The 20668-nt window shown below is 44.0% G+C and overlaps 1 protein-coding gene across 5 annotated transcripts in view; it reads right to left on the bottom strand.

Moving 5' to 3' along the window:
• The window catches only part of LOC112265379 (A-kinase anchor protein SPHKAP), a 200623-nt gene that overhangs the window by 25102 nt on the left and 154853 nt on the right, over positions 1–20668 (bottom strand). For all 5 annotated transcript variants that reach the window (XM_042296037.1, XM_042296033.1, XM_042296036.1 and 2 more), the window contains 2 exons: positions 3317–3419; positions 1071–1181 (listed from right to left, as the gene is read on the bottom strand). In XM_042296037.1, coding sequence (XP_042151971.1) covers positions 1071–1181; positions 3317–3419 — 214 coding nt within the window. The remainder of the gene's footprint in view (positions 1–1070; positions 1182–3316; positions 3420–20668) is intronic.

Raw genomic sequence — 20668 nt, 5'->3', positions numbered from 1 at the left:
TCACTGTGACCATCGCAACTCGGTAACATCTCACTGTGAGCTCAGGCCCTGCCTTAAAACATGAGAGAGTGATCAAAAGTGACAAGACCTAGATTTGGTAAGGAGTGAAAAGAGAGCTTACAAGATTTTTATCTTAGCACTTTGAGCTCCCGAGTGCATAGTCCCTTCTACTTCCTGAGCCTTCCACACACACATTCAGGAATAGACGTCACTGTAATTGTCACATAATCAACCAGTTCGTGTGTGGCCATATTGTCTCCATCATATGAAATGAGTGGATAATAAAGATATCACACTTTGTGAAACAACCAGGATGACATATCAATGTCAAGACAATTTCCCTTCAGGGACAATAAACTTGAACCTGTCGTAAACACGACCTCCGAGCTTAATTTGAATACCTGTTCTGCCGCTGAGTGTGTAATCAATGACATTCACATCGCACTGATAAAAGTGACCATGTTTAGATGATTCCATAAATGATTCAAATGAACACACTAATAAACCAACCCTTCCCCCGCTCCCCAAACAAAACCCTCGGCGGAGTAAAGAAATACCATATCCAGACAAACTTATTAAGTCTGCATTCCACACACTCACTAACACAGACCCTGTTCACTCCTGGCTCAGAGTCTGTAATTAACTAAGCTGATATGGCCACAGGCCTATTACTGTGATAATACTGGTTAACAGAAGAGGGTGCACACACACACACACACACACACACACACACACACACACACACACACACACACACACACACACACACACACACACACACACACTAACCCCTGCTCCTCATCCAGTCTGGACTCATTGTGTAAAAACGGCACTGTCTCATTTGCACACACAATGGGAAGATGAAAACGCTTTTTAATTGACTCAGAGCTCGGAATGAGACTGAGGGAAAGGACAGACACACTGAGTGATACCTTTGTTTTCCAGTAAGAACACCAACGCTTACCAGTCGAGTACCCAAGAGATAATTCCTGTTCTACAAAGTTCTATAAATTGTCATAGATTTGGTGGCAGTCATGTAGTTATAAATCAAATAGGCACACACTGCTCACCGTGTTATATCTCCCCTCAGCGTCATCCTCCAGAAGGCCCAGCCTGCACAGAGCCTTCTCATTCCTCAGCCAGTACTCTGACGAGTCCAGCACATTGCTACTGCACAGCACCTGGAAGACACAGATAGCTCACACTCTTACACACAGACACATGACTGAACTCCTTCTCAGAATGTATAACATACAAATACACGCACGCACGCACGCACGCACACACACACACACACACACACACACACACACACACACACACACACACACACACACACACACACACACACACACACACACACACACACACACACACACACACACACACACACACACAAGACCCCATTCACCTTCAGCTGACAACCTTAGTATTTACCCTCTGGCTATAAAGATCTCTACAGGCCCTTTGTTCAGGAGGTGCTCTGTGGGACCTTCCTCTATAAGAGGGATCAATAGCCTGTCAGTTGGCCTATTTACTCTCCACATATTTACTGTGTTTTAACTCTTCCCCCGCGAGCTGTTTCAATGGACGCTATGCGTTAAGTGTCAAGTCCTGTTGACCTGCGACTTTCAATGACACTCAAGAGTCAAGAGTACCTTGTCAGAGGGACACGTACAGTGCATTCGGAAAGTATTCAGACCCCTTGATTTTTTTCAACATTTTGTTACGTTACACCCATATTCTAAAATAGATTTGTTTTAAATCCCTCATCAATCTACACACAATACCCCAAAATGACAAAACATTTAGCATATTTATTAAAAATTAAAAACAGAAATACCTTATTTACATAAGTATTCAGACCCTTTGCAATGAGACTTGAAATTGAGCTCAGGTGCATCCTGTTTCCATTGATCATCCTTGAGGTGTTTCTACAACTTGATTGGAGTCTACAATTGATTTGAACACGATTTGGAAAGTCACACACCTGTCTATAGAAGGTCCCACAGTTGACAGCGCAAGTCAGAGCAAAAACCAAGCCATGAGGTTGAAGGAAATTATATAATAAGGGAAAGGGGATAGCTAGTCAGTTGCACAACTGAATGCATTCAACCCAAATGTGTCTTCTACATTTAACCCAACCTCCCTGTAAGCAGGGAGGAAAGCAAATCCAGGAAAAGAAACGCTAGTGGGTGTGGCGTTTGGCCAGAGCTATGTGGATGGGTAGTCAGGTTACAAAACAATAGAGATCATAATCATTTCCATAGTGTATTTTTAGGCTGATGCCATCATGCCCCCTGTGCCCCTGTCCTGCACTATCTCCCTCTGGTGTTGTCCATCTGCTCTGGACCATCGCCAGGTAGAGATGACTCACACTCAGACGGCCTCGTGGTCATGACATCACAATTTGGCAGAGCTTGGAGTGAGGGCAGGGTTGTGTTCATTAGGCACAAAATGGGATATAACCGCCCAAAACAGGGATGTGCTATTTCAACTTGTCCAATAATTGCCCTTTTCTTCCGTTACAAAATGTTTTGCGTTGATGTGCACCAATGAACATAACCCAGCTTCATACTGGAGCTTGAGCAGGAGCTTGATATCAGTAAATGTTCACCAGTTAAAATAATATTATTCTCCCACATGTATTTTATTAGGGCAATATTTAGACTCTAGGTCATGTCTGGGGACCTGACCTAGAGTTAGGGTTGAAATCTTGTCTTTATAAATACACACTTGGAAGCCATACAGTTTTGTGTCATTGTGTGGACACTTCTATTACCAATACTACATGTAAGACAGTGGAGGCTGCTGAGGGGTGAATGGCTCAATATAACGGCTGGAACGGAACCAATGGAATGGCATCAAACCATGTGTTTGATGTATTTGATGCCATTCTGCTCCAGCCATTACCAACCTCCTGTGATGTAATATTGTTTTTGTATGTTAGCGGCAAAGCGGCGAGGCTCAGTGGAAGTCATTTAACGTGACAACCCGTCTACTAATGAAGTGACTGAACAAGCAGCTATATCGATTGACAATGCTCCTTATTCAAGAGGAAGGAGGGGGAGCAGAACAGAAGAGGTTGAAACTCAATGTAATCTCCCCGAGAACAGTGTTCTTTGCCATTTCTCTCATTGTCTCCTTGGCACAGTGAGATGATGAATCCAACTAGATGACCTGAAACACCTGGTCCTCCATCATTACTCTCTGTTGCAATGGCACAAACTCTCCCCCCTCACCAGGCAGAGCGACACACACACACATTAATATTTACCGGACATACTGTACACACACACCGTCCCCCTGTATTTACCTTCTTGCAGGCGGTGATGGGGGATCCCAGGGTGCTGTCTGTGCTGACTCTCTCGGCGGCTGCCGACTCAGAGCTCTCGAACATGGCTGACGACTGGAAGTTACTGCAGGAGGAGAACAAAGTGTGTCTGTGTCAGGGCCTACTGTACACAACCCCAGGGCAAGGCCTCTGTTTGGGCTTCAGAGAGCCTATTAGCCCATTGGTGAGCAACTTCGCCTGGGGACATGATCCCTGGCATCCCTGGCATGCCCACTGTTGTACAGGACCAGCCATTAGAGAATTGCATGAGAGGAATACAAAAACTGTGAACCTTTACTAAAAACAAAGGTAAACTCAGCCATCACATTCGTATGGAGGCGCTTGAGACAATGTATGGTGATCATTGGTATGTTAACAACCAATATAGGATTGAAAGGAGGAAATAAATGATTTTCCTCATTAAATAATTTTATCTGTTATTTGTAAGTTTAAAAGCGCCCGATTTTTTTATCAGAAGTTTGTATTAATTTGGATTAAACTGGCACATAAAACAGGAGGGAGGTATATGAAGACCAGAGAGACAGCTGGCTCTGTGATCAACACTTTCATGGTAAATTAAAAGTATTTCATTTTGCAACTGGTTTAATTTAGGGATTCAAATCAAATCAAAGTGTATTTTTCACATGCGCCGAAAACAACAGGTGTTGACCTTACAGTGAAATGTTTACTTATAAGTCCTTAACCAACAAAAAATATAGAAATATCAAATAATTAAGGAACAACAAGAAAATAACAGTAGCAAGGCTATATACAGGGGGTTGCGGTACAGAGTCAATGTGCGGGGGCAGCGGTTAGTCAAGGTAATTGAGGTCATATGTACATGTAGGTAGAGGTAAAGTGACTATGCATGGATATTAAATAGAGAGTAGCAGCAGCGTATAAATGTGTGGTGGGGACAATGTAAATAGTCTTGGTAGCCTTTTGATCAACAGTTCAATGTGGCTCGGTGGGTAGAAGCTGTTAAGAAGTCTTTTTGACCTAAACTTGGCGCTCCGGTACTGCTTGCCGTGCGGTAGCAGAGAGAACAGTCTATAACTAGAGTGGCTGGAGTCCTTGAGAATTTTTTGGGCCTTCTTCTGAGACCTGTGTGGCAGGAAGGTCCTGGGTGGGTCCTGGATGGCAGGAAGCTTTGCCCCAGTGATATACTGGGCCGTATGTACTACCCTCTGCATTGCCTTGCGTTCAGAGGCCGTGCAGTTTCCATACCAGGCGGTGATGCAACCAGTCAGGATGTTCTCGATGGTGCAGCTATAGAACTTTTTGAGGATCTGAGGACCCATGGCAAATCTTGTCAGTCTCCTGAGACGGAATAGGCGTTGTCGTGCCCTCTCTAGACCACGATCAGCTCTTTTGACTTGCTCACATTGAGGGCGAGGTTGTTGTTCTGGCACCACACTGCCAGTTATCTGACCTCCTTCCTATAGGCTGCCTCATCGTTGTCGGTGATCAGATCACTGTTGTGTCATCTGCAAACTTAATGGGGTTGGAGTCATGCTTGGCCATGCAGTCGTGGTGAACAGAGAGTACAGGAGGGCACTAAAAGGGGGGACTACACACCGATGAGGGGCCCCAGAGTTGACGATCAGTGTGGCAAACGTGTTGTTGCCTTCCCTTTCCACCTGGGGGTGGCCCGTCAGGAAGTCCAGGATACAGTTGCAGAGGGAGGTGTTTAGTCCCTGGGTCCTTAGCTTAGTGATAGCTTAGTGATAGGGTACTATGGTGTTGCACGCTGAGCTGTAGTCAATGAATAGCATTCTCACATAAGAGTTCCTTTTGTCCAGGTGGGAAAGGGAAGTGTGGAGGGCAATAGATTTTGCATCATCTGTGGATCTGTTGCGGCGGTATGCAAATTGGCGTGGGTCTAGGGTTTATGGGATAATGGTGTTGATGTGAGCCATGACCAGCCTTTCAAAGCACTTCATGGCTACAGACTTGAGTGCTACGGGGCGATAATCATTTAGGCAGGTTACCTTCGCTTCCTTGGGCACAGGGACTATGGTGGTCTGCTTGAAACATAGGTATTACAGACTCAGGTTGAAAATGTCAGTGAAGACACCTGCCAGTTGGCCCTCGAATGCTTTGAGTACACGTCCTGGTAATCCATCTGGCCCCGTGGCTTTGTAAATGTTGACCTGTTTAAAGGTCTTGCTCACATCAGCTACCGATGCGTTATCACACAGTCATCCAGAACAGCTGGTGCTCTCGTACATGCTTCAGTGTTGCTTGAATAAAAGGCATTTTGCTCGTCTGGTAGGCTCGCGTCACTGGGCGGCTCGCCTGTATTTAGGCAGGTTACCTTGGTGTTCTTTGGCACAGTGTCTATGGTGGTCTGCTTGAAACATTTTGGTATTACAGACTCGGTCAGGGACAGGTTGAAAATGTCAGTGAAGACACTGACATTTGGTCAGCGCATGATTGGAGTACAAGTCTTGGTAATCCGTCTGGCCCTGTGCCAAGTTATTTAGGTCGTCTGGTTGCCATGTGTCACTGGGCAGCTCGCGGCTGTGCTTCCCTTTGTAGTCCGTAATAGTTTGCAAGCCCTGCCACATCCGATGAGCATTGGAGCCGGTGTAGTACGATTCAAGTCCTGTATTGATGCTTTGCCTGTTTGATGGTTCGTCGGAGGGCATTTTTTAATAAGAGTCCGGGTTAGAGTCCCGCTCCTTGAAAGTGGCAGCTCTACCCTTTAGCTCAGTGCAGATGTTGCCTGTAATCTATGGCTTCTGGTTTTGGGTACGTACGTATGGTACGACGTCATCGATGCCGTTTTTGATGGAGCCAGTGACTGATGTGGTGTACTCCTCAATGCCATTGGAAGAATCCCGGAACATAGTCCAGTCTGTGCTAGCACAACAGTCCTGTAGCTTAGCATCTGCGTCCTCTGACCACTTCCTTATTGAGCGAGTCACTGGTACTTCCTGCTTTAGTTTTTGCTTGTAAGCAGGATAGAGTTATGGTCAGATGCAACCAGATGTTCTCGATGGTGCAACCAGATGTTCTTGATGGTGCAGCTATAGACCTTTTTGAGGATCTGAGGACCCATGGCAAATCTTGTCATGTTATGGTCAGATTTGCCAAATGGAGAAGTTTGTACGCGTCTCTGTGTGTGGAGTAAATGTGGTCTAGAGTTTTTTTCTCCTCTGGTTGCACATTTAACATGCTGGTAGAAATGAGGTAAAATGGATTTAAGTTTCCCTCCATTCAAGTCCCCGGCCACTAGGAGCACCGCCTCCGGATGAGCATTTTCCTGTTTGCTTATGGCCCTATACAGCTCGTTGTGTGCCAGCATTGGTTTGTGGTGGTAAATAGACAGCTACGAAAAAAATTGATGAAAACTTGGTAAATAGTGTGGTCTACAGCTTATCATGAGATACTCTACTTCAGGTGAGCAAAACCTTGAGACTTCCTTAACATTAGATTATTTGGATCAGTTGTTATTTACAAATAGACACAGACTGCCACCCATTGTCTTACCAGAGGCAGCTGTTCTATCTTGCTGATGGACCGAAAACCCCACCAGCTGTATGTTATCCATGTCGTAGTTCAGCCACGACTCGGTGAAACATAAGATATTACAGTTTTTAATGTCCCGTTGGTAGGATATCCTTGATCGGAGGTAATCCATTTTGTTATCCAATGATTGCACGTTGGCTAATAGGACTGATGGTAGAGGGGGTTTACTCACTCGCCTATGAATTCTCAGAAGGCAACCCGACCACCACCCCCTTTTTCTCTGTCTTTTCTTCTCGCAATTGATGGGGATTTGGGCCCATTCCCGAGAAAGTAATATATCCTTCGCGTCGGACTCGTTAAAGAAATTAGCCTACTTATAGCAGTATCAATCAGAATTTATGTGTGCCTACATTGTATTTTGCCCAAGGTAGGTAAGTCCCCTCTTTTGAGGGGAAGTTTGCTGCACAGCAAATAATAAAGTCATTACAGCAGAGTTACTATTATTTGACTCGAAAAGAGTAGCTTTAACTATTTTGGGAATTAAGTGACTGATTGTGACCACTAGAGTTGAGGTAAAACACAGAGTTCATTCGAATATAGTGTTTATAAATATTGCGAGAGTCAATGAGATCCTGCTCACAGATTAGCAGTTAAATTTGGATTTTGCCACCATTTATATTTTCTTCCTCACGCTGAGACTGACAGAATGTCTTTGCATTCAGGTAAGTAATATTGTTTTAAATTCAAAAGTGGCCTATGTCAACCATTTAGCGTATCCTTCTCATCATGTATCATTAGCTAGTTCCAGATATTAAGCCAAATATGAATTATTACCTAGCAGTCGATCGGTATAGTATAGCCAGTTTCTTTTAACCAAGCTAGGCTTGGCGCCATTCTAAAAGCGTAGCTACTGTTAGCTAACTATCTAGCTAATGATTTTAGCTCAGTTTGACAGAATGGACATACAGTACAAAACGTAGGTACTTGAAGCGGCTAAATTCCTATTTTTTTGTATTGCAGTTGAATAAACCAATAAACGTGTGTTAATTCGAGACCAAATGTTTTGTAATGTTACCTTGGCAATTAGCTAACATTAGCTAACAGTTGGCTAACACTAACAGGGTAACTTAGCGACAGCAGTTAGCTAACGTTACCTAGCTAGCTAGCTAATAGCTAATGTTAACGCTTCGAAGTCACCGACTGCGTCATTGCATCAATGCTGCATAACATTCAGCTACGCAACTATACTGAATTCAGGTATCTCAAAACCTTGTCTTTTTGACACAACTGCTGACAGTTACAGGGACACAAAAAATGCTGCTTGGAGACAAGTATCCACGATAGTTGGATTGCCAGGTCAGTTTAGTAGTGAGCTTGTGCTAGATGTGGCTACTTAGCTAGTTAGCTAACCTAACTAGCTAGCTTGCTAACCTAGCCAATGGGTGTGTGTGTGTGTGTGTGTGTGTGTGTGTGTGTGTGTGTGTGTGTGTGTGTGTGTGTGTGTGTGTGTGTGTGTGTGTGTGTGTGTGTGTGTGTGTGTGTGTGTGTGTGTGTGTGAAAGAGAAATAGTAATATAAATAATGCTAGTTACTACCCCTGATAACTTGGCCAAATAATCATATTTGAAAGACTGTGAGTGTGTATGTGAGATAAATAGTAATAGAAATGATGGTAGATACTACCGCTGATAATTTGGTCAGATAACAGTGTGTGTACAGTAGGTGACATGTTCATGATAGCTACAGTATCTAATAACTATAGTTATGGTATTGGTTTGGCTTATCATGTTCATGTCTATGTAGAAGAAGACTGTAGGAGGAAGTGGAGAGGACTCAGGGACAGGTATCAGAGAGAAGGGCAGAGAAATAGAAGAAGAAGTCTGGGTCAGCAATTTCAGGCCAGCAGCCTTGGCACTTCGGCCACATTCTTTCTTTTCTGGAACCATTTATTGTGCCTGGGGCAACGAGTGGCAATTTTACAGCCAGACCCTCTACTACATCATCCACAAGTGTGGGCACCACCGGTGCATCAAGACCCTCTACATCATCTACAAGTGCGATCATAGCCTCCACAGGTGCAGCGAGACCCTCTACAACGTCTACATCATCCACGAGTATGACCACCACCGGTGCAGCCATGGAAGATGAGGAAACGGAGGAAGCACCTCTGGATCTAGGACCACCTGAGATTATTATGAACCTCACGATTTTAATGAACCTCATTATGAACCTCACAGCAGCCCAACTTGATGCTCACAGGAAGGAGGATGAAGAGACCCTCTTTGCCATGAGCCTGGTGCCAACCCTGAGGAGGCTGCCTCAGCAAAGAAAAGCAGCAGTCAAGTTTAAAATGTATCAGCTGCTTTTCAAAGCCGAGTTCAATGGTACATTTTTCTTCTCCACAACACAGGTAGTGTCATAAGTATTGTGACAGTGAAGTAAAGTAGGTCATTTTTACAGTATACTCATGTAGGCTAATTAGTATTTCAGATCAAAGGATTAATATGAGGCAAATATATAGCTGTTGGTTCTGGGTTAGAAAATATCCTAAAACAACAGTTTGCTGTCTAAATATTTGTCTATCATATTCATCTTTTAATCTGAAATGCAAATTCCATGAGTAAACAGCAAGAATGACTAACTTTACCACACTGTTCCAATATTTATGCAACTAACTACACTATACAAGCATTATTTAGTTAACATAAATCTCACTTTTTATGGTGTTATATTATGTAATGCTTGTATGTGTTGTTTTTCTCTTCCCTTCTAGAGATGGAGTCAATTTAGCTGACCAGCTCACAGGAAGAGGAGGAGTTGTCTGGTTGTTATTTTTACCTCCCTCATTTTACCTTTACACATATCAGTTCCGTTTAAATTCAGTCAATTCATAAAATAATTTGTTTCTAAAGTCTTAGGATAGCATTCATTATTTGTGTTTTTACAGAATTTAAACTCACACACCGGAGAATTGTTGGTCTCTTAAAAGACTAAAGGTGAATATACGTATATATATTTTTATTTAACTAGGCAAGTCAGTTTAGAACAAATTCTTATTTACAATGACAGCGTAACAGGGAACAGTGGGTTAACTGCCTCGTTTTTACCTTGTCAGCTCAGGGATTCGATCCAGCACCCTTTCAGTTACTGGCTCAACACTTTGACCACTAGGCTACCTGCCACCCTGCGTCAATCACGTCCAGGCTACCTGTCGTGTCCTTGACGTCCAGGGGCAATTTGTTATTAATTTAGCTGTGTTATGGCTACACATTCCATTCTTTTTTTCAGAGACAGAGTCACACACACACACACACACACACACACACACACACACACACACACACACACACACACACACACACACACACACACACACAAACACACACCTCCTCCACTCCTCTCTGTACCTCAGATCTCCAGTGCCCTGCCCTCTCTCTCTTTATGGCCATGTCTGAAGTTCCCCTACTAAGTCTAGGCTTTATCAGTAGTCCCTGTATCAAATCAAATCAAATCAAATTTTATTTGTCACATACACATGGTTAGCAGATGTTAATGCGAGTGTAGCGAAATGCTTGTGCTTCTAGTTCCGACAATGCAGTAATAACGAACAAGTAATCTAACTAACAATTCCAAAAAAAAAAAAACTACTGTCTTATACACAGTGTAAGGGGATAAAGAATATGTACATAAGGATATATGAATGAGTGATGGTACAGAGCAGCATAGGCAAGATACGGTAGATGATATCGAGTACAGTATATACATATGAGATGAGTATGTAAACCAAGTGGCATAGTTAAAGTGGCTAGTGATACATGTATTACATAAGGATGCAGTCGATGATATAGAGTACAGTATCTACGTATGCATATGAGATGAATAATGTAGGGTAAGTAACATTATATAAGGTAGCATTGTTTAAAGTGGCTAGTGATATATTTCCATCATTTCCCATCAATTCCCATTATTAAAGTGGCTGGAGTAGAGTCAGTGTCATTGACAGTGTGTTGGCAGTAGCCACTCAATGTTAGTGGTGGCTGTTTAACAGTCTGATGGCCTTGAGATAGAAGCTGTTTTTCAGTCTCTCGGTCCCAGCTTTGATGCACCTGTACTGACCTCGCCTTCTGGATGACAGCGGGGTGAACAGGCAGTGGCTCGGGTGGTTGATGTCCTTGATGATCTTTATGGCCTTCCTGTAGCATCGGGTGGTGTAGGTGTCCTGGAGGGCAGGTAGTTTGCCCCCGGTGATGCGTTGTGCAGACCTCACTACCCTCTGGAGAGCCTTACGGTTGAGGGCGGTGCAGTTGCCATACCAGGCGGTGATACAGCCCGCCAGGATGCTCTCGATTGTGCATCTGTAGAAGTTTGTGAGTGCTTTTGGTGACAAGCCGAATTTCTTCAGCCTCCTGAGGTTGAAGAGGCGCTGCTGTGCCTTCCTCACGATGCTGTCTGTGTGAGTGGACCAATTCAGTTTGTCTGTGATGTGTATGCCGAGGAACTTAAAACTTGCTACCCTCTCCACTACTGTTCCATCGATGTGGATGGGGGTGTTCCCTCTGCTGTTTCCTGAAGTCCACAATCATCTCCTTAGTTTTGTTGACATTGAGTGTGAGGTTATTTTCCTGACACCACACTCCGAGGGCCCTCACCTCCTCCCTGTAGGCCGTCTCGTCGTTGTTGGTAATCAAGCCTACCACTGTTGTGTCGTCCGCAAACTTGATGATTGAGTTGGAGGCGTGCATGGCCACGCAGTCGTGGGTGAACAGGGAGTACAGGAGAGGGCTCAGAACGCACCCTTGTGGGGCCCCAGTGTTGAGGATCAGCGGGGAGGAGATGTTGTTGCCTACCCTCACCACCTGGGGGCGGCCCGTCAGGAAGTCCAGAACCCAGTTGCACAGGGCGGGGTCGAGACCCAGGGTCTCGAGCTTGATGACGAGCTTGGAGGGTACTATGGTGTTGAATGCCGAGCTGTAGTCGATGAACAGCATTCTCACATAGGTATTCCTCTTGTCCAGATGGGTTAGGGCAGTGTGCAGTGTGGTTGAGATTGCATCGTCTGTGGACCTATTTGGGCGGTAAGCAAATTGGAGTGGGTCTAGGGTGTCAGGTAGGGTGGAGGTGATATGGTCCTTGATTAGTCTCTCAAAGCACTTCATGATGACGGATGTGAGTGCTACGGGGCGGTAGTCGTTTAGCTCAGTTACCTTAGCTTTCTTGGGAACAGGAACAATGGTGGCCCTCTTGAAGCATGTGGGAACAGCAGACTGGTATAGGGATTGATTGAATATGTCCGTAAACACACCGGCCAGCTGGTCTGCGCATGCTCTGAGGGCGCGGCTGGGGACGCCGTCTGGGCCTGCAGCCTTGCGAGGGTTAACACGTTTAAATGTCTTACTCACTTCGGCTGCAGTGAAGGAGAGACTGCATGTTTTCGTTGCAGGCCGTGTCAGTGGCACTGTATTGTCCTCAAAGCGGGCAAAAAAGTTATTTAGTCTGCCTGGGAGCAAGACATCCTGGTCCGTGACTGGGCTGGGTTTCTTCCTGTAGTCCGTGATTGACTTTAGACCCTGCCACATGCCTCTTGTGTCTGAGCCGTTGAATTGAGATTCTACTTTGTCTCTGTACTGGCGCTTAGCTTGTTTGATAGCCTTGCGGAGGGAATAGCTGCACTGTTTGTATTCAGCCATGTTACCAGACACCTTGCCCTGATTAAAAGCAGTGGTTCGTGCCTTCAGTTTCACACGAATGCTGCCATCAATCCAAGGTTTCTGGTTAGGGAATGTTTTAATCGTTGCTATGGGAACGACATCTTCAACACATGTTCTAATGAACTCGCACACCGAATCAGCGTATTCGTCAATATTGTTGTCTGACACAATACGAAACATCTCCCAGTCCACGTGATGGAAGCAGTCTTGGAGTGTGGAGTCAGCTTGGTTGGACCAGCGTTGGACAGACCTCAGCGTGGGAGCTTCTTGTTTTAGTTTCTGTCTGTAGGCAGGGATCAACAAAATGGAGTCGTGGTCAGCTTTTCCGAAAGGGTGGCGGGTCAGGGCCTTATATGCGTCGCAGAAGTTAGAGTAACAATGATCCAAGGTCTTTCCACCCCTGGTTGCGCAATCGATATGCTGATAAAATTTAGGGAGTCTTGTTTTCAGATTAGCCTTGTTAAAATCCCCAGCTACAATGAATGCAGCCTCCGGATAAATCGTTTCCAGTTTGCAGAGAGTTAAATAAAGTTCGTTCAGAGCCATCGATGTGTCTGCTTGGGGGATATATACGGCTGTGATTATAATCGAAGAGAATTCTCTTGGTAGATAATGCGGTCTACATTTGATTGTGAGGAATTCTAAATCAGGTGAACAGAAGGATTTGAGTTCCTGTATGTTTCTTTCATCACACCATGTCACGTTAGTCATAAGGCATACGCCCCCGCCCCTCTTCTTACCAGAAAGATGTTCGTTTCTGTCGGCGCGATGCGTGGAGAAACCCGCTGGCTGCACCGCTTCGGATTGCGTCTCTCCAGTTAGCCATGTTTCCGTGAAGCAGAGAACGTTGCAGTCTCTGATGTCCCTCTGGAATGCTACCCTTGCTCGGATTTCATCAACCTTGTTGTCAAGAGACTGAACATTGGCGAGAAGAATGCTAGGGAGTGGTGCACGGTGTGCCCGTCTCCGGAGTCTGACCAGAAGACCGCTTCGTTTCCCTCTTTTTCTGAGTCGTTTTTTTGGGTCGCTGCATGGGATCCACTCCGTTGTCCTGTTTGTAAGGCAGAACACAGGATCCGCATCGCGAAAAACATATTCTTGGTCGTACTGATGGTGAGTTGACGCTGATCTTATATTCAGTAGTTCTTCTCGGCTGTATGTAATGAAACCTAAGATGACCTGGGGTACTAGTGTAAGAAATAACACGTAAAAAAACAAAAAACTGCATAGTTTCCTAGGAACGCGAAGCGAGGCGGCCATCTCTGTCGGCGCCGGAAGTTCATATCTGTCTGCAGTTGTGCCAAAAATATGTGCTCTTGTTGTTCTCTCACAGATTACAGGTTTCACATAAATGTTAGTATTTTTACACGCACATACATGAAAGCACACACACACACCTCTTTCAACAGGTGTTTTATTTTTTGTCAAAATGTTACAACACACATACCTGTCATGTTCTTTCCTGTACTTGAATACTTATTCAATTCTAAGGTCTTCATAGTCTTTCATTTCTTTATTAATATCTCATTTAGACTTAATCTGCTTATTTCTTCCCTACGCCTTTGCAGATTTAAGACAGGAAAGTTGAAAAATAAAACAAATCCACCAGCATTTTGTCAGACTAGTGAAGATGGTGCAAATCTGTACTATTTGTATGGACCCTAGGTTACCCTTTCCCTTTGTTATCATACTAACTGTATGTCGTATAACCTTAATTAGTGCTCCTGCTCACCCGATGTACCATGCCAGGTGTGTATAATACTGACGTTAATGGGAGAGGGAAGGGGTTAAGGTGTGGTCTTTACTCCCAAATTTCACTTAAATATAAATTCCAAATGAACAGAGACAATGAGACATAAAATAATCTGTGAAAAAATGCTCTTTTATGGACAACGGTGGATGGTTCTTAAAATAACCTTTGTGTTATGGGGCTCTTAAAAGAGTTGATTCACTCCACGGCATGCTGCCATGGGACTTCACCTCCTGGCGATGAGAAGTAGGTGGTCAGCTTCTCCCTCACCTGGAGTGCCTATCTGGGGGCGTAGTTGTGGAGAACACATGTGGCTTTCACGCAGGCATCGACATTTGAGGGGCTGAGACCAAGCACTCTACAATACATTCTCTGCCAGAATCCCACAGGCGCATTCAACAACGAACCTTGCCTTTGTTAAAGATCCTTACAGGCTTTGGCAATGGCAGCTGGCGTCCAACATAGGGCCTCCTAAGGTTGGGTAATAAAGGGAAGGCCTCGTCACCGACGAAAATGTGGGGAACGGGTCCCAGCCCCAGGGAGTGATGCAGGTGGTGGAATCTCCAATGTGCCATCCTGACCACATTCTTATCGGCAGACTAAACAGCCTTGGTTTCTCAACTGACTGCCTCAGCTGGTTCACCAACTACTTCTCTGATGAAGTGTCAAATAGGAGGGCCTGTTGTCTGGACCTCTGGCAGTCTCTATGGGGGTGCCACAGGGTTCAAGTCTCGGGCCGACTCTCTTCTCTGTATACATCAATGTCGATCTTGCTGCTGGTGATTCTCTGATCCACCTCTACGCAGACGCCACCATTCTGTATACTTCTGGCCCTTCTTTGGACACTGTGTTAACTAACCTCCAGACGAGCTTCAATGCCATACAACTGTCCTTCCGTTGCCTCCAACTGATCTTAAATGCAAGTAAAACTAAATGCATGCTTTTCAACCGTTCGCTGCCCGCACCTGCCCGCCCGTCCAGCATCACTACTCTGGATGGTTCTGACTTGCTGCCAAACATACCCTCGTAAAACTGACCATCCTACCGATCCTCGACTTCGGCGATGTCATTTACAAAATAGCCTCCAACACTCTATTACACAAATTGGATGCAGCCTATCACAGTGCCATCCCTGTTGTCACCAAAGCCCCATGTACTACCCACCATTGCTTCCTGTACTCTCTCATTGGCTTGCCCTCGCTTCATACTCGTCACCAAACCCACTGGCTCCAGGTAATCTACAAGTCTCTGCTATGTACAGCTCGCCTTATCTCAGCTCACTGGTCACCATAGCAGCACCCACCCGTAGCACGCGCTCCAGCAGGTATATCTCACTAGTCACCCCCAAAGCCAATTCCTCCGCCTTTCCTTCCAGTTGTCTGCTGCTGATGACTGGAACGAACTGCAAAAATCACTGAAGCTGGAGACTCATATCTCCCTCACTAGCTTTAAGCACCAGCTGTCAGAGCAGCTCACAGATCACTGCACCTGTACATAGCCCATCTGTAAAGAGCCCATCCAACTACCTGTAACTACCAACTAACTGTAACTCTGTGTTGTTGTATGTGTCGAACTGCTTTGCTTAATTCTTGGCCAGGTCGCAGTTGTAAATGAAAACTTGTTCTCAACTAGCCTACCTGGTTAAATAAAGGTTAAATAAATAAAAATAAAAAATTTAAAGTGCCTGGCCCGAAGGCAGAGTCCCAGAGGATCCCGCCATAACTTCCCTTGCCATAAGCACCAAATTCGACAACACAGAAACAGTAGATGGCGTCTACAACAGCCAAGAGTACAACTGAATATGTACCCTTGTAGTTGTAGAATTGCGAACCTGAGCACAGTGGAGCCTGGATTACTACGTTTCCCGTCAATGGAGCCAAGACAGTTGGGGAAATTCCACCTCTCCATGAACTCGGCAGCAATGGCCCTCCAGGCTTCCTCCTTGGGGACAGGCATGTATTCACCAACCAGACAGCCCCAAATGGCTTGTGCCACAGAGGGGACAATGCCTGCCACCGTGGACCGTCCAACTCCGATAGTCCTGTGGGAGTCCCCTGTCGCCAAGAAGCAGAAACATAATTCAAAATAATTATCACAATTGTGTGTAACTTGAATTCCACCAACATATTCTATCTACTCATATAGCTACCTCATTACTGTTTATTATGCTCTACTAATTATATTGTAATACTCATCAACCATCATTAACAATGCCTTGAAACTGTACAATTCAGTCTGTGACTATATCAATAAACTGTAGCCCAGGCCAACTCTACTCTAAAGAAAGGTACTATCTAGAACCTAAAAGGGTTCTCCGGATGTCCCTATAGGCGAACCCTTTGAAGAACCCTTTTTGGGTCCTGGTAGAACCCTTTTGGTTCCAAGTAGAACCCTATTGGGTTCCATGTATAATCATTTCCCCAAAGGGTTATACCTGGAACCAAAAAGGGTTATCCTATGGGGAAAGCAGAACGACACTTTTGGAACCCTTTTTTCTAACAGTGTACATGATTCCAAGAATAATCTGATCAATGATGGTAACTGTTTTGTACAACAAGGGGTCCTGAAGAAGACCAGTCTACCTTCATCAGGGCAGAAGGCACCTCAACTTTCTTTTAATTTGGTAACATTGCATCATTAAAAAAATATTTTTAACCAACTTTGGCAAAAGTTATAGTCCTAATGAACATTCTGTAGAAGTACATCTGATCTGATATGTGCTATTAACTAGAGAGCCCTTTATAGCTAGCTAGGTTGCACATAAAATATATCTAATATCAGTCAATTATGGTATCAAAGCCTTTAAATATGTATTAGAATTTAGCTTACCGGAGACAAATCGCCAGGCGTTCAACTGGGCTGATGGGCTCCCGGTAGTTGTTATCCATCCGGGCGATCCTGTCTCCAACCATCTGGAGCAGGTGATCGAACTGGCTTCGGTCCAGACGAAAGTAACTTCGGAATTCCTCTCTAAACAGTCAAAGCTCTTGAATGAGACTGTGGAACTCCCCTGCTTGCTTTCACGACTTCAACCATCTCTGGACCCACACAGACCTGCGTTTTCGTCGGGGATGTTCCCGGCCCAACAGCGCGATCAAGACCACCTTTCGCAATGTTGGTCTCATTGGTGAAAGAGCCTACTCTCTGCTATCTTAACTATTTATTATAGCATATCGCTTCAAGACTATGTATTTTGGTCGGGAAATTATGTTATAGACTCTCACAATTCATTTGTATATGTCATCGAATAAATAATATGTATGCTACATGGCAAATAAATTAATAAAAAATGTAAAGAAATTCTACAGTCAAACTGTTTTTATTATGTAACCTCACATTTTTTTGACTGGATATGTGTGCAACAAAAATTCAGCATTCACATTTTGCTACTTTCTGTCAAGTAAACGCATACACTTGATGTCAAGTAAACGCAACAACTTGATGCATTCGTTCGATAAATCCAACGTATGCACCACACAGAATGTACAGCAACGGCCTCTGCAACGCAACGCTGCAAGACAAACTCAGCGTTCCATTGGAAATTAATGTCCTGAGGTACAAAAACGTAATGACACATTTTGAAGGGTTAGTAATGGATGTGTGCCTGGGTAGCTATGATGTTGTTAACTGTCAGCTGTCGATACTTTTTCTAGACATGTGTGCCTTGTGTGTACTATCTACGGTATCTACTGTAGAGTCAAATGTGGTGCTTGCCTCGTGTGTGTTACTAAATATATAGTTAATAAGTGCAGCACAGTAAAGCAAGGAGAAAGCAATGAATATGTTGTTCGGTTGAAGGGATTTTATGTAACCATTGCAAGATTCGCTAGATGTTTATCGCAATCTCATATGCTGAAATCCATACGCGATATGCAAATGTAGTGCATGCAACCATTAGTGTGAATATCAATATTGTGTCCTGCGTTGTTCATTAGGCTAATTTTTATTAGAATGTATTGAAGTTGAACGTAGTTGTGTTTATATAGGCTGTGTTAGGGTAGTGCTGACTAGGCTGCTGGCTGTACAAGTGAAATACAAAGATGAGAAGTTCCTTTTTTCACAAGAGCCATTGACTTCCAATGACTTTTTGGAAGGAGGTGAGTGATTGCCACAATTGCAATTGTTTACAGAAACCCTAACAGCGATCCAAATGTTGTTTAATGTCTTTCAATTAGTCAAGAAATGTATCCTGCCTACCAGGGACTTAAACGTTTATGATGAATCTGGGTCTTAAATAGTTGAAGTGTTTCAGCATCCTCTTCGGAGACCAGACCTCAGTGTGCTAAAAATGTGTTTACCCAAAGAAACAAGTTCTGATGGCGAGTTATTTCTCTACAGTACAGAGATATGATCAATGTATTTGTTCATACAATCCCAGCTAGCACAAATGTGGCCAACATCTGCCCAGAGTCCGGCAGGTCAGATCTAATCCTGCTGGCCCAGGTCTGGCACCCGGATCCAGACGGATTTCTGGTGTTTGCAGTGATGGTACAGTAAAGGAGGGGCCATCCCGTCCCCCAAATCCTGCGGGGGGCACCGCTGAGACATTTAAATGCCAAACAGACTTTTGGGAGGGGGAGTTTGCCAGGGGTCCAAGATTTTGAGGGATGGAGTCACAATCACGCATTCTGTGGCATGTCACAGATCACATCAGAACCCATTAGTTGTATGTCTTATCTCAACATCCCATATATAATTGTAGGTTAATGATTTCATAGCAGATTATTTGCGCCTGACATTTAAAGCATGCTAAATGGGGTTTAGAGTATGACTAACAACCAAAATGTAAAGAAACAGATATGCAATTTGGTTGTATTATCCCTGTAGCATTGTTGAGAACCGAGCTTTCATTTATTAATGTACCGGGCAGATTCTGTTAACTCTTCTGCAAGCTGCTCCGTGGATGTTGGTGGTTCATTAGACCCTGACGACTCTTACCCTGTGTAACAGTTTTCCTCCTCTTCTGAGGAGGAGTATGAAGGGTCGGAGTAAATGTTCGCCATATTATTTCATAGCACTGAACACTAAAATACAAAGTAACAAAAATAACAACCGAAACAGTTCCATCTGGTAACTAAAACAAAGACAGAAAACAACTACCCACCAATCATAGTGGGAAAACAGGCTGTCTAAGTATGGTTCTCAATCAGAGACAACGATAAACAGCTGCCTCTGATTGGGAATCATACCAGGTAAACACAGAAATACAAAAACATAGAACAACACATAGAATGCCCACCCCAACTCACATCCTGACCAAACTAATATAGAGACATAAAAAAGGAACTAAGGTCAGGACGTGACACCCAGACACAAAGTCCTAACAGAAAAAGGAGAGCAGAGGAAGATAGTCCAGCCAAAGTAAGCCTTTCATTATTTTCTAGGATTGTCTTTTAATAACTAAAAACTTTATTGATCTTCCTGAGGTTCCATCTTTGTGATTTTGGTTTGGTTTACTCCCGGAGATTTATTTAGTGTATGTACTATTTTTCCAGTCCTGCTCTAATCGACTTAAATAAACTTGATAGATCCTAATGTGCAGTTTAGTGACATAGCCAGGTGATGGAGCAGGGCTGAAACCAATGCTTGCACAGTAGCTCTCCAGGAGGATGGCTGGCTACCACTGAGCTCTTTCTCAATTTGTCAATCCTTGGCTCCTCATATCCTCTTCTCATCGTTCTCAAAACCAACTACAGAACAATGACTTAGGAGAGGAACATTAAGTCTTATTATCAAATGGGATTTCAGAAGGAGGTGAGGAATCAATAAAACATATTTTGATAAAGAATCCTGGTGTACTAGGGTCTGTGTATGCTGTGCTTTTTGTTAGATGATTGAGGACATTTTCCAGAGCAAAGCTGGAGGTGAAAGGATCATGAATAAGTATGCTCGGACAAAAAGCTTGGCTGACCGCAGCAAACGTGATATGATCAAGATATTGGTTGCAAATATGACAGAGGATCATGGGTAAACCATTACGTTTTTTTTACGCATTAAGATCAATGTTTTGCATTCATGTATTATTGCCAATTTAGTATTTTTTCTTTTTGGAGGGGTTCAGAACAACGACGTGAAGGAGGCATATGCAAGAGGAATAGTTTCCTTGTTCCCGTAGCTAGCCGACCCCAAAAGCAAGACGGATTATGTGAGTTCAAAATAAATCTGGGTACCAATTCACTCCCTATCACTTCCCCTTAGCCCTAACCCTTTGATGTTTGCAGGGTTGAAGGGTGTGGATAGATGTAAGCAGTGTAGTCGTGGAGCTTTCACCTTATGGATCTGCACACATTGATAGGGTTATAGGGCCAAGGGGAAGTGATGTAAGACCATTTTTTAAAATGGTTTTGCTGTTTTGAAGGCACATTCTGCCGATACTGTCACTACAACATCACTAAATGTTCAA

This window comes from Oncorhynchus tshawytscha, linkage group LG13 (genome assembly GCF_018296145.1).
Source record: "Oncorhynchus tshawytscha isolate Ot180627B linkage group LG13, Otsh_v2.0, whole genome shotgun sequence".
NCBI lineage: Eukaryota > Metazoa > Chordata > Actinopteri > Salmoniformes > Salmonidae > Oncorhynchus > Oncorhynchus tshawytscha.
The sequence above is the reverse complement of the archived record's forward strand: the minus strand, read 5'-3'. Positions and strand labels throughout refer to the sequence as shown.